The following is a 14,552-nucleotide window of genomic DNA, read 5'->3' on the forward strand; positions in this document are numbered from 1 at the left end:
AGTCCTATTTTCACTTAGGAGCTCAAAAAGCCATTGTGAGTTACAGTTCCTGTAATGACCAGGAAAGCCAGGATAATGAAATTTCCCAGCTAAAATTTCAAGCTTAACACAGCCAATGCACAAATCTCCACACCACTAGCACAGTTGCTCACTTACAGTTTATTCTTTTGACCCCACATCGTGATGTTGACACTTGTTTTGTTGTCATTTTAGAATTAATAATCTGCATGCTACATAAGACAAGCAGTGTCACATAATAACAAGAGAGGGAGCTGCAGTAACAAAGCTTCAGTGTATTGTTGTGAGGGCCCCTTAGTCAAAAACAGAGAACTTTGATGTTTTGTAGGAGAGTTTATGAGTCTTGGGGGTGTAAGAGCTCAACAAAAACATTTACAGCGTGTCACTAAGCCAGAAGCCTTTACGTTATTTCTTTCTCTCAAGATTGTTGAGAACAAACAGAACCCGTTTAAAATATAGTTACTTAGTGAAGTGTGTTTTGGAGCCAGTATTAAAGGTATTGGAAATTAAAGATACATTTTGTATTTTCTTTATTTCCTGCTATTGGCTAATGTTATGGCACGATACTACTAAGGCAAAGGTCTGAATGGTAACAATTAAGCCTGTGTTTATTTCTATAGGACTTGTAGTCCATAAATTCCTTTCCTTTCACATCTGGCCTGCATTATCTCTAAAGTATAAAACACCAACCTGAACTGCCTTTCAGCAGCAATTCACTATGGAACATATCCTGGCAGTACTGCTCTGTTTACAGAGTAGCCTGCTTGTTATTGCCTTTCAGTGTTCAGACAAGGTGATCGTCTCAGCGGTGAAAGAATACAATGTGGAAAATACACACAAACATTGGTTTGACTGTATAAAAGTGAACACTGTAGATTCAAAGGTAAGGTATCTTATTCTTTTATAGATGCTAGTTGATTTGTTGGGGTTTTTGTTGTTGTTGGTTTTTTTTTTTTATATTTGTATAGTTGATTTAATTTGTCCAAAGTGTTGTTGTTTTTTTTAAGTTTAACATACCAGTAATGTATTATTGTATTGTAATGGTGTAACTTAGATTCACTACCAAAAGCAGTCATTTGGGTTTTGAGTAGGCACCCAAAAGGTAAGAATATCAATGCTCTAGATTCCAAGGGCCCATTTTGGTGGTTAAATGAAGAAATGCCAAAGGGAGGAGAGAGGGAGGGGTAACTCTGCTGGGTGAAGTTTGTAAAAGACAAAACAAAAAAAATTGTAAAGGGGTACATTTTAAAGGGGTGTGTTAATTGTAATTGTCAATGTTGTAAAAGTCTCCAAGAAAACTCAGACGAAAGCCATCTGGGTCAAAAGCATGTTTAGTCACGTTTATTTATATATATATATATATATATATATATATATATATATATATATATATATATATATATATATATATATATACACATTTACATTTTGTACATGTTCTAAATTTTGACTAATCAAATCACAGAAAATATAATGTTTTCATTTTTTAAATTCTAATCTAGACATTTTCCTTCGGATTACAGGGCAGTAAAACTGCAGTTAGTATAAGCTTTTAAAAGTAGATGTATTTATTTTAGTTTTTAAGTATTAACCTGTAGTAAACACCACTGCTGCTTCCTGGCAATTTACTCCCTTGGAATCTAAGATAAGATGCTTTTTTTTAGGTTTCTATTTTCTTTAGAAATCAAGTTACTCTAGTCAATAACCAACAATCCAAGTGGTTGGTTAAGGTGAATAGCTATGATTTATTATATAAACATTACCAGTTCCCTACATAGGAAAGTGTAATGTAGCATGTCATGTGTAATAATTTAAACCACAGAGTTTCTTTAGTTGCTGGCATTACAGAAGGTGTACCCCTGCTACATTACATTATTTTTACTTTGTTGTAACAGGGCTTAGTTTGACTATAAAACTGCTGTATTTCAATGCTGTTTTGTTCAATGGATCCCATTTCTACACCATTATTGTTCTCAATAATGAAAAGTTTAATGAAATTGTATAGCTTTTTTATAATTAAGTTGAGAAATTTCGCTTTGGGAGTGGTAAGCTCCTTTTTCATTTTTTTTTTTTTTTGTCATGGAAGCATAAAATAAGCAATTTTATAGTACCAACATTATAGCTGTTTTCTCCTCCGAGATTATATGAAACCAAAGCAACATAATTCATGCGAACAAGCTCCCCACTGCCATGAGTGGTGCCTCCTGCTTCAACAGTAAGTAGTATCATGGACAGTTCAAATTATCAAAATTGGTGATTGGTCGCCATGCCCAGAATTGTCCAATTACAGTCAATCCTCATAAACACAGATTTTAAAATAAGTGTCATCAGTAATTAATATTATCAGTCATCTAAAGCCAAATGCATGCTGTCAGTTTTTATTGAAGTTATAGTAACACTGAAGTACAATTTAAATTACAGAACAATGAAAAGCATTATACATTTAAAAGTGCTGTGCATTTCATTGAAATAATAGTTGTAAGTGAACTTTTAAAAAGTAACATTCCAAATGAACTGGATGTAGTATTCTGATCACATATTTATACCACAAAAGCAAAGCAGCCTCAACATCAGGGTATTGAGGAAATCAGAAATATTGATAACTCACAACCACTGTTTGCTGTTCACAAACCTGCTTTAGTGTATCCTGTTGTTTTTTTAGAATGGTGGACAAAGTGTTCGTGGGAATGTTGAAATCTGTAGCAACATCTTTCTTTTTCTTGTACGGTGGTGCATTATTCACTGCTTTCAACACTTTCACTTTCATCTGCATGGACAGTGCACATTTTGCAGTGAGCACTATGGCAACTCAAAATACATCATAGGATCTGTAGTCACCAAAAGCACTAAAATATAATACAGAGGTACTAATGTGGATGCAAGTGAATATATTTCCCAATATCCTTTACACTCAGTGATTCGATCTAGGGCATTTTGTTTTATTCACATTTTTCTTCCTTGAGAGGGGGGAACGAGTTCCAAATGATTCGAATTAACTGGAAATTTGTGTTAAGTGAATTAGTATTAAAAGAAGTAATTTACACTAAGCGACTTCTACATTCTAATCCGAGGTATTAAGCCCATCTAAGGGGCTTACTTGGATCTTGCAGGTCAAAGGAAATACATTTTTAATAATGCCGTCTTTGTAGTACTTATGAGTCATGATATTTCCTATAGGTCTTCATACAGATAATTATCACCATGTGTTGTAGGTTCTGTTTTTGTTAACACTTTATGCATATGCATCCCACCCCTTTAAATGCAGCCTCTTTCTTAATCACAATGTTTCTTGTATTATTTGACTTAGTTTAAGACAAAAAAATAGTATGTTTTTTTTTATTTTTTTATTTTTTTTTATCATTCTGATTCACAGCTTCCCTCAGAGCCAGATTCTTTCTTAGTAAAGTTTCAAATTGGAGAGACAAAATGCAGGAAGGTGCATTCAAACATAAGGATGTGCCCAGTCAAGTATGGCTTGAACGCTGTAAGTATGACTAATTCTTCTATTAATATTTGCAAATTGATATTTTAACACTAATATTTAAAATAACCAGTGGTAGGTCTTCCTCCACATCACCAATGGACTGCAGTATCGTCCGCATTAATCACTAAATCCTTTTCATGAAATCATTACCAGTGAAATTGTGTAACATATAAAGATTTATTTGAAACAATATTTTTACTCAATTTGGCAGTACATTGGCTTGTACTACGTATTATATTTACAATGTAAATAAACTTTTTCTGATAAATATATACTATTTGTAAAACTGACACTGATAAACAGGATATTGTCTACGGTTTGTGTATGCATTCTTATTATTGTTTGTTTTGTCAAAAATAGGTAATGGGGGACTGCAGTGCATTGGTTTCAGCAGTTAATAATGAAGAACTTCTCCATGTGTCTTGCAATCTTAACCATGGGAGAAGTGGAGGAGCCACGCAGGTTTGTGTGGAAGAGTCTACTTCTTTACAATTCATATAAGCCAGAAGACCCACAGTATAGAAATCTTATGTAAATCTAAAGATAATCAACAAAGGTGGCTATTCTACAAGTTTGTATAGTTTTTTTGTAAAATAAGAAGTTCACAATAACGAAGTATTGTATTGTCACTGTGAACCTTGTCCATGCGCTTGGAGTATCTCTGATGCCCTGAGTAATGGTGCCTGCTCAGGGATGGGAGGGCTGGAGCTCTGTTCTTATTTCATTTTTTATAAATAATTAAAATCTGGGGAACAGTTTAGTATTTAACATTATACACTGGTACCAGTAACACAAAACAACTAAATGTGTAACTGGTAATAGATACATGTTGTAAATAGAACATTTCCAATATGTGATTTGTATATTTTCTGTAACCACTGTATGGTTGTCAGATGCCATTTCACTTTACAGAGTATACACTAAGAATATAACCAATGTATAATTTGATGGAAACCCACAAGCACTGCTTTACACCGCTTCATGTTCATGACAAAGCTGGTATTTAAAGCAAAAGATAACATAGAGTTGGTTTACACAGCAATGCAAGAACATAAGAAAGGTTACAAACATGGCCCAGCTTGCTCGTTTGATCGTTAGTAGCTTATTGATCCCAAAATCTCATAAAGCAGTTTCTTGAAGGATCCCAGGGTGTCAGCTTCAACAGTAGTACTGGGGAGTTGGTTCCAGCTTCCCACAATTCTCTGCGTAAAAAAAGTGCCTCCTAGCTCTGAATGCCCCTTTATCTAATCTCCATTTGTGACCCCTGGTCCTTGTTTCTTTTTTCAGGCCGAAGAAAATCCCTTGGGTCGACATTGTCAATACCTTTTAGAATTTTCCATGCTCAAAACAGATCACTGCATAGTCTTTTTTTGTTCAAGACTGAATGAGTTACATTTTTTTAGCCTGTCTGCATATGACATGCCTTTCAAACCCGGGATAATTCTGGTTGCTCTCTTTTGCACTGTTTCTAGAGCAGCAATATACATTTTGTAGTGAGGTGACCAGAAATTAACACCATATTCTAGATGAGGTCTTACTAATGCATTGTAAAGTTTTAATATTAATTCTCTTGATTTAAATTCAACACTTTTCACGATATATCCAAGCATTTTGTTGGTCTTTTTTATATCTTCCCACATTGTCTAGATGAAGACATTTCTGACAACATAAACTCCTAGATCTTTTTCATAGATTCCTTCTTCTATTTTAGTATCTCCCATATGGTATTTATAATGTAAATTTTTATTTCCTGCGTGCAGTACTTTACTTTTCTAAATTAAATGTCATTTGCCATGTGTCTGCCCAGTTCTGAGTGCTGTACAGATAATTCTGAATGACCTTTGCTGCTGCACAGTGTTTGTCACTCCTATTTTTGTGTCGTCTGCAAATTTAACAAATTTGCTTACTATACGAGAATCTAAGTCATTAATGTATATTGACATTAATGTACAATGTACTCAAACTACAAAGTACAGTCAGAATAGTTACATGAAGGCAGGAATGTCTGCAGAAAAAAGCAGCTTTTATTATGTTTTAGAATAGTAGTTTTAAACTCATTTCCCCTGCCCTTTATTAACTTCATTAGCATTTCTACTCTTCCTCAGTTGTATGGCTGAACCTTCTGAAGATGCAACTCTAGTCCTGTCTTTCATGATAATTGGTGCCTATTAGGCACCATCAATTATTCTTTTGTACATATTTAGAAAAAAAAAAGAAAAACATGCATAAGTATTCACAACTTATATTTTCTTTTTTAGAGTGGAAAAACAAAGCAAGGTGTGCAGGTGCAGGGAAAGAACGAAAGGAAATATCGACCTGGAATGTTTTCTATTGTGGGTATTGTTTGGCTCTAATTGATGCTTGCTGCCTCATAACCCACCACATATAGTTGCTCACTTTACTTTGCTACTGCCAAAGCTCAAGCTGCTCCTTATAAACCTGTCCCAATTTTGTTGAATTTTTAAGACAAGATCAAACTGAAAATCTACCCTACATTCACCCTATTGTGTTATTCATTATTTTATTATTGCCACTTTTAAAATAAACAATATCATCACCATCATCTGTATTCATCACATCCAAATTACTGTCAACAAATATCTATGAATAGAACCATAACTGATGTGTTTTATATTCAGGCATCCATAATTCTCAATGAACATATAACTGCATCACCACCCGTCCTTCCGGTATTGCATTCAGCTGTAAGTATAAACTTCAGAAATGGTCTGGTAGTACATGTACATAGATTTTACAAATCCAGGCACAGCTCTTAAACAGTCAGTATCATGCTCATGTATGTTTTAACAATGCCTGCAAGATGTATTATGCCTTGTGTGCTGTTTCCTATCTTCGGATCACTTGAAATAACTTTCAGTACTTTTCCAGCATTATGAACAGCTGAAAGAGAAAGTAGCAAAGTTACAAAAAATAGAACGTTATCCATCCCCATTTGTTGCTGCAACTGTTTAAGTAATGTACCTGCCATTTTTCTTTTCATTGTTAAGATCCCGACAACTTTCTACACTTATAACTTTAGTCTGTTTCAAAACTTTTTTCAAAATTTGACTCTTTTCTAGTGCACTGGGGTTTGAGATCTGTCCTTTAAATCACTGCATTGAATGTGTGAAGGTCTTAAAGGTTTTTAGAGGCAAACAGTAAAGGGGAAAACACAGTATATTTTGAATGCATGTTTTTCTATATTAAGTTTTGTGTGAAAAAAAGAATGACTTTTTTCCTACACCTCACTCAAACAATGGCCAAAGATGAACATATAGCTTACAGCTGGAACATTATAAATAAATGAATAAAATAAATAAATAAATAAATATATGCATACACAATTAATAACTCATTAGAATATGTTTGTATTAAATATTTTTTATACAAACCCTAAGAATTGCAAAATATGAAATTGTATTACAGAATTTCTAGCATCTAATCATTCTATGAATGTAACCATAACTAATGTTTGCTTTATTTTTAGGCTGAGCCACCCATATTACCCATTGACCCTACAGATCTTGTAACACCACCAGTGATTGATCATGCTGTAAGTATAAACTCCAGACATTGGTACTAAATGGATTTTACAAGTCCAGGCAAGGCATAGCTTTGAGTATCACACTTTAAACCATTGACATGCAGGGTTTAGGTTAATAAAACATCTTAATGCAGTTTCAATGCTAAAACAGTTTCATGAAGGATAATCTTGTGTTTTGTTTAATACACAAAGGAATGCCTTTTAAACTCGTACAATTCTGTAGATTGATTTTACTAAATTAACGTGTATGGGAAAATCAAAATGTCAATTGGGATCACTTTTTTAGAGTCACAAAGTGAAGTGATCTTTGGTAAAATTAAGAAATAAAAAAAACTGTGTTTTAAGTGACCCAGAACTTACAGCAAAAAGCTGTAAGTGGCAAAGTAGTCTATTTACATTTCAAGGTCATGTTTTGGAAGTTTATTTGTGTGTTAATTAACATTTCTAAATGAATTTGACTGAAAGAGAGGCCTCACACTTGTGGTCTCCTTTGTTGAAATCCCACTGGTGGCCAGTAAGAGCTGGGATTTGGAGCACGTATTTAATTGTCTTAGTGGGTACCAGCTGGTATTTAACAAGATCATCACAATCATTACATTTTTTTTTTTTTAAAACTATGCATGCAGTCTTATAATACAAACATATTCTCAAATAAATTACTTTAACATTCATACATGTTATAAATCTAAACCCGCAACCCATACCTTCAGTAATAAATGTCACGTAATAGGGATAGTATGAGAACAACACTAAGCATAGCCAACTTTCTTTAGAGTAGCTCCAAAAACTATGAATTCTGAATTGCTTGATTGATCAAGAAATGTCACACAAGTACTATCCATGGGTCCCCTGGACCTAAATACCCAGTCTGTTCAGAAACTCAAAAGTAGCGAGTCCAGCAAGAGCACCGACTTGACATGAAACTACTGGAGAGTACAGCGAGTGGCTGCACATAGCAGAACAACAGTGGGGATTATAAAAGTGCTCTGGGTCCACAGGACCAGTGGATACTTTTACGAGTTAACTATACAACAGTCTGTTATACATAACATTGTGAACTGCCTTGATTTTGTACCAATCGTCACCAGACTTATTTATGGTAATGTATCCAATTAACGACTCGATACAATATAGAAGAGAATGGAAGTTATGTTAAAATAAAACTGAACTTTATATATCATTTTTACATCACTCAATGTTGTAAAGCACAAATATTGTAATATATTTCCAGCACATGTTTTACATATTTGTAGAAAGCTACATAAGAAAATTCAAACTTTTATTTTACTGTTCAATCCTATATATGTTTAGGGTTCCATTTCATTATAATCTTTCACTTACTGTGAGCTTATTATGTGATTATGAGGACCCTCTGCATGTGCCTGCACTGGTTTTCATATCAGGTAAGATACTTGAACATATGATTCTAGTTTACAAATAAACTCACTTTTGTAATTGGCTGGCAACCCATAGATCCCAATGAGGCAGTGTGCAAAAAAATAAAATAAATAAATAAATCTTTATCAACAAGGATTACATTATAATGCTTTTTTGTTTTACATTTTATTACTGCTACTACAACTCCTGTAATATAATCTTTTTTAGAGTAAAAAAAAGCAACATGGTCACAAAAAAAACAAGAAGAGAGGACACACATCAATTGTAAGTAGAAAATTACTATTTCCAATATAGCACTTAATGAGAATTTCTTGGCATTGTGTTTAGAAGGTTGGTCTTGTAGGTACAAATAAAGAAAGGAACCAATTCCTGTGGAAAATAAAGGTCAATATTGGTTTTTATTTTTTTCTTTGGTAACATAAAAATTCTACTTCAAAGTAATATACAAATTATTCTATGCATCTGAAAAAAAGACATTGGCTCACCACTAGACTGAGGACTTCTATTTAGAGAAAAAGAAAATGTCTCTGGAACTCCAAGGCCATACTGTGTTCAATACCTCCGATTGCCTGAAAGAGTATTTCAATTCTTAGTTAATTTATTCTGAGCATGACCTATGTGTTCAGTGTGGTAAAGGACAGTACTCTCCCTAGTGGACAATTTTTTTTTTTTACCAACATTCATTGCATCATAAATACATTTAAATACAGAATTTAGGCATTGTCTTTGCTACTAAGTTTAATGGTCTGCCCCAAAGTCCAGCACATTTCTTGGTTCTGTATGTTGAGTGAACAACAGGGATTAAAAGAAGACACTGACAAGTAGAACAATTAATCATTTTTATTGGAAACAAGTTATTGAAGCTGATATAACAGTTTATATCATCACCCGAGAAAATTGAATTAATTTTAAAATATTTTTTTTTTAGTTTTTTTGTTATCCTACATACCTTACAACTGAGTTTGGTGTAGCTATGGATACATTAAAATAAAGTGAGGAATTTGAACAGGGCTATTATTGTTCTTGGTTTTCTTGCAGAATGAAAAAGTCAAGCGAGACACAGAAACAACGAAGAAAAAACCCAAGAAACCACCTCGTGCAGGATCATTTAGCGCAATGGCAGGGATGGGATTTTATGTAAGCACAAAATCTATACAGCCCCTTTTTTTAACAGCATCTATCCCTCTGGAACAATTTAGACACTTTGTCAGACTTGTTGTCACAAATTAGCGCTGTCCTGGCTGTCCATAGTGGCCCTACACCCTATTGACTTTTTGTGTTTTACATATTTTGTACAACTGGACTGATCGCACAACAGGATGATCCTAGAAATACAATGTACAGCACATGAAAACCAGAGGCATGAGTAGACGAGAACCAGGACATTTTAATAAATGCTGAAAAAACACCTATACTGATCAACAATAGGTCCAACATCTTAAGATCAAGCTTCACGTTTATGAAAAATGAAAATGTAATAAAAAATTACGTTTTCCTACTCATAGTATAGCTCTACAGATCTTACTGACAAGTTTATTACCCCTGAATGGCTGTCTTTTCTTCCTACAAATCAAGTCATTACTGTTCTTGTTCTCTTTCAGGGTAGAGCAGCCTAACAAGATGTCCAGACAAGGAAGTGAAGTAAAGGCTTCAAATACACCTAGTGAGCTGCATTGATAGCTAATGTATTTACAGTAAATAAGTGAAGACAACAAACCATGGAGTCCTTTTTAGCAATAGTCCTTTTTTATTTTAATGATTGTAGGTAACAATAATTCTGTAAGTTTGTGTGCACTTCTATTTGATCTGTCTCAAATGTCCAGTTTTGACTTCACTTAATTTTCACTTTAAAACATAACTGGTAATTAAAACCTTTATTTGATATCGACGATTTCAGATAGTGTTGTACTTGTCATTTCACCTGGAGGGTAAAATTTTCCCCACCCCTTTAATGGAGTATTTCCTGTAAATAACCAGTCAGCTGCTTCCTGTTGACTGAATGGCTTTTCTCTAGTAAGGTCCTGCTGAGATTAAACGGAGCAGGAGGTAAAAGGGCACTGCCATATTCAAATGCTTCCTGGAAAATAGTAGCACACCCAAAATACCCACAAGATCTCCACACCAGTCAGCCATCTGCATTGTGGAGCACAGAGAGTATACAATATTCCGTGGAGACTCGGTGTGTGTGATATTTCTCTTTTTAAACAAGGTTGTGTAATTGGGAATTCTGACTGTAAAAAAAGGCAGATGAAATGTAAACCTCCTTTAATCTTAGTAACAGATGTTTTAAAATGAAAATACATGTTTCTTTCAAAACTCCACATTTGCGACCTATGTAGCTAATGGGAGCGCAAAACAGGTAAGATTTATGGAATTATTTTAAGTACTATTACTTAATTACTTTAAGACACTGTAATCAGGAGCCATAATGAAGAGATTTTAGTTGCGAAAATGCGTATCAGATATAACCTATGAACTACACCTTGTTACCGGTTCTGCTGTACAAAGGGGTGGAAAACATTTCTTACAAGTTTATTACAAAATGTATGATTGAGCCATTAAAATGATATAACTACTTCATCACATTTTTCCTTGGAGATTTAAATCTAACAGTCAACCTAAAGGAGCAGAACGGATCATTCCTAGAGCAGTGGAAAACAATGTAATTAAATAAAGCCATCCAGCCACCATTTTAAAACTGGTGGTGTTTCAGTTCACTGTTACAGATCTGTGCAGAGAGTAATAACTAAAGGGCCTGCTTCCACTTTAACAGCAGTTCGTTTATTGTTGAATACTGCTTAATGCAGTCACCCAGATGCCAAAATTAATATCAGTTTACATTTTTAAAATGTAAATATAGTAGTATAGTATTTCATGTTAGATTTTGAACCATCACGTTTTTCAATTTGTCAGTTTTTCTTTAAGTATATTGAAAACTACAAAGCGGTATGTACTCCAATATGTTTACATAACATTATTTCAGCAGGTTTTATTTGACTTTATGAAGCAAAATTAGATAATTCTACAGGGTGTTGCAAAGCGTTTGGCCATAGCTGTACATTACAGAAAGACAGTTAGCTCAGTTTCTTTGCATGTAGTTCAGATAAATCAATAGGTATGCTAGGAAACATGAGATTATGAATGGGAATTGTCTTAACAATTTACATCTTTTTAATAATTAAAATACAATATATTTTCTCTTTAATACAGTCCATTGAAATAAACTATTTCCCCACTGATATTATGATTTGAATTAGGCCAGCATGTAATTGTGTTATAAATATTAAAGCAAAGGTTCTTATGCTACGTTACAAATTGGCTTTTACAATCTGGTTGCAATATGGGAAATAAATTGCACCTGGCATTAATATAGTGATCTAACATTTTTACAGTGTTTACCATGCAACAAATCGCTTTTAAAATTAGTCAATGAGGTCATTTTGAAAAAAAAAAAAAAATGACTAGTGCCGAGTAGGACGAGCACAAGGTGGTTACGTGGCTTACTCAGGGTCACACACAAGGAGTCACTGGACCACCAAATCTCCTGGACTCAACATATTCCAGATTGTTTTGATATTTCTTTACCATAGGAAACAGCTAGGGAATTTTTTTTAAACTTTCCCAGAAAAGAGAGAATGTCTAAACATTGCAGTGTATCAAGTTCATGCTCCCTCCTGCAACAATGCTGGTGCTCTGACTGAAATGAGTGATGCACTGTGGAAACAGAAAACCAGCATTGTTGCAGGAGAGAGTATGACCTGGATACACTACAATCTTTCAACTTTATTTTCCTGGCAAATGCTCCCACAAATGTTTAAAAAAAAAAAATTGCCCATTTGATTTATGACCCATGTGCGATTAAAAATTTCAAAAGAATCGTCAATATGTTTAAAAATATAACGCTCCGGTAAGGACAACTTACACAACTGTCCCTGAAAACACACTTCCCATACATCAGAAAATACACTATCAACTTCAATGGGTCATGACTTCTCGTATTTTATATGTAAATCACCAGTTAACCCAATGACTATATCAGACAGTTAGAAAGAACAGGTAAAAATGGAGAGAAACTTAAACACCATCAAGACAATTTCCTTGTGCATAGTCCACTAGAGAGAGCCATGGTTGCTTGATGCTACAATTTAGTGACAGCCATTTGGTGAATTTGTATACAACAGCTTTATAATGTGTTACTAAATAATCATATATAACAACAGGTAACAATTGATTTAAGTAGCCAACATGTTTTCTATATAAAAGAATGGAAATTCGTGTCAAAATAGATAGAAAAACATATTATAAATGTGAGTATGCACCATTTTTGATCAATTTACATTTTGGAAGAATGTCTAGTTTTAAACACCTAAGATGTAAAAAGTAAACAAAAATCCTATAGGCTATTTGAAAGTTTTAAAGTCATTTTAAGGGAATCGTGTGTGCTTAGTGTATATTGTAAGTCAAGAAAAGGGGAAGGAATTAGCTACTAGCGAAGCAAAAATTCAAGGTAAACGTTGAGAATAAGAGTTTTACATTTTGGCCCTAAATTTCTCAAGTTGGTCTGTTATTTCCATCTTTGCAATTGCAGAGAGGTGCACCTCATCAGGACCATCTGCAAAACGCAAAGTGCGCACAACTGCATACCTGAAAGAGAAGAGAAATGTAGTTATTAGATGTGACCTTGAACAGAAGAACTCTATTTCCTCATTAGGGAAATATAAAAAGTTTAAAGTAAAAATCTCAAAAAAAGTTCACCCAACTAAACCCTAATATGTAGAAACACCAACGCCTCCTGCTATGGACTATTAGTAGTAATAGTATTATTATGTTTTAGGCTGGTATTTCCACATTGTGTTTCACAGATAGTGAAGGTTAGGTGGTAGTATTAACAAGATTTTTCGTAAACTCTTGTCTAGTTTATACCTACATTCCAAAGTACTGTAATTGTTTGGAATAAATATTTTAGTAACACTCCTGTAATATGTTAAACTTGCTAGGCTTGTTGCGAATGCTGTGTTTTGTTTTTCTTTTTCTCTTGACACTACCAAGGCGTAATTACCACTCGCATTCAATTGGTGTGCACAAGCTTTACTGAGCTGCAATTATATTAAAATAATAAAGTCACAGGAAGAGGAATGCACTAAAAGTGTATGGTACAATCATTGATATTTACTAGAGAATGATTTTATGTTGTGTGCACAATTATTCGATTGCTATTATGACGTTTAACTGACAGCCCTAGTGTGTACTTTCACTACAAACAAATATATAGCAGGAAATACCATAGGATGTACATCCAATCCACAGAGTGGCAAAAGCAGAACAACAACAACATGCCCTTCCATACTTAGCACCCAGTGGAGTTAAACATCAGCAGTCAACAAGCACGGTCACTTTAACATCCCCCCCCTGGATGTGGCACCCTCAGTTCCACCCTCAATTGACAGTATATAATTTCAATAAGTTCATTAAAAATGTACATGCTATAGGCTATTATGCCACCAGAAAAACAGGCTACCTCAGATAAAGTTGATAACAGTATTGAAATGTGTTTTCTTAAATGATAAATTAAAATAACAAAAAGGAATAAAAAAGGAATATGCATAAAGAACATCATGCCCACACTGCTCTATTCCATACTTACAGGTTGTAATTTTGTATTTTGCAGACTATTTGAAAAAGAATTGAGAATAGTTAGCAGTATGTGTAAAGTACTTTAAATGTATTGAAATAAATACAGATGCCTCATATTTTGTAATTATGTACTGTTTCTAAGTAGAGTAATCACTCGTTATACGAGCTACCGATATAAGAGATTTCAATTGTATGAGACACTGAAATCAATACCTGTGTTTTTCTATTAAACTAGCATATTTTCGCTCTTACCAAAAGGGAGCTCACACAGTGACTGATCAAACTGCGTCTGTGCAAGGCGTAGGTCACAGCATTCACCACAACCACCACCATCCCAGCATGCGCTGTGAGCCTTCTTTGTCTTTGTACCGTTCTCATGTTGTCTCGCGTGTGTAGTAGTTGTCAGTTGCTTCTGCTATCTCCCTTTACTTAAGTCCTTTTTTATTTCTGTTTTATATTTAAATTTTATATTTA

The 14,552-nt window shown here is 34.1% G+C and overlaps 2 protein-coding genes across 4 annotated transcripts in view; one reads left to right on the forward strand and one right to left on the reverse strand.

The window, feature by feature from the left end:
- Nucleotides 1-711: 711 nt before the first annotated feature.
- Nucleotides 712-10,332, forward strand: LOC121314549. Of its 2 annotated transcripts, XM_041247939.1 has the most exons (9): nt 714-901; nt 3,392-3,502; nt 3,863-3,964; nt 5,761-5,835; nt 6,142-6,207; nt 6,990-7,055; nt 8,652-8,708; nt 9,483-9,581; nt 10,046-10,332. In XM_041247939.1, the coding sequence occupies exons 1-9, from the start codon at nt 737-739 to the stop codon at nt 10,058-10,060; spliced, it is 756 nt and encodes a 251-aa protein (XP_041103873.1). In that variant the 5' UTR covers nt 714-736; the 3' UTR covers nt 10,061-10,332. The 2 variants fall into 2 exon arrangements, with proteins under 2 accessions (XP_041103874.1, XP_041103873.1); XM_041247940.1 differs by lacking the exon at nt 6,142-6,207 and having other exon boundaries at nt 712-901.
- Nucleotides 10,333-12,072: 1,740 nt separating this feature from the next.
- The window catches only part of nphp3 (nephronophthisis 3), a 97,679-nt gene continuing 95,199 nt past the window's right edge, over nt 12,073-14,552 (reverse strand). For both annotated transcript variants that reach the window (XM_041247943.1, XM_041247942.1), the window contains one exon: nt 12,073-13,088. In XM_041247943.1, coding sequence (XP_041103877.1) covers nt 12,974-13,088 — 115 coding nt within the window. In that variant the 3' untranslated portion in view covers nt 12,073-12,973. The remainder of the gene's footprint in view (nt 13,089-14,552) is intronic.

Source organism: Polyodon spathula, chromosome 4, assembly GCF_017654505.1.
Source record: "Polyodon spathula isolate WHYD16114869_AA chromosome 4, ASM1765450v1, whole genome shotgun sequence".
NCBI lineage: Eukaryota > Metazoa > Chordata > Actinopteri > Acipenseriformes > Polyodontidae > Polyodon > Polyodon spathula.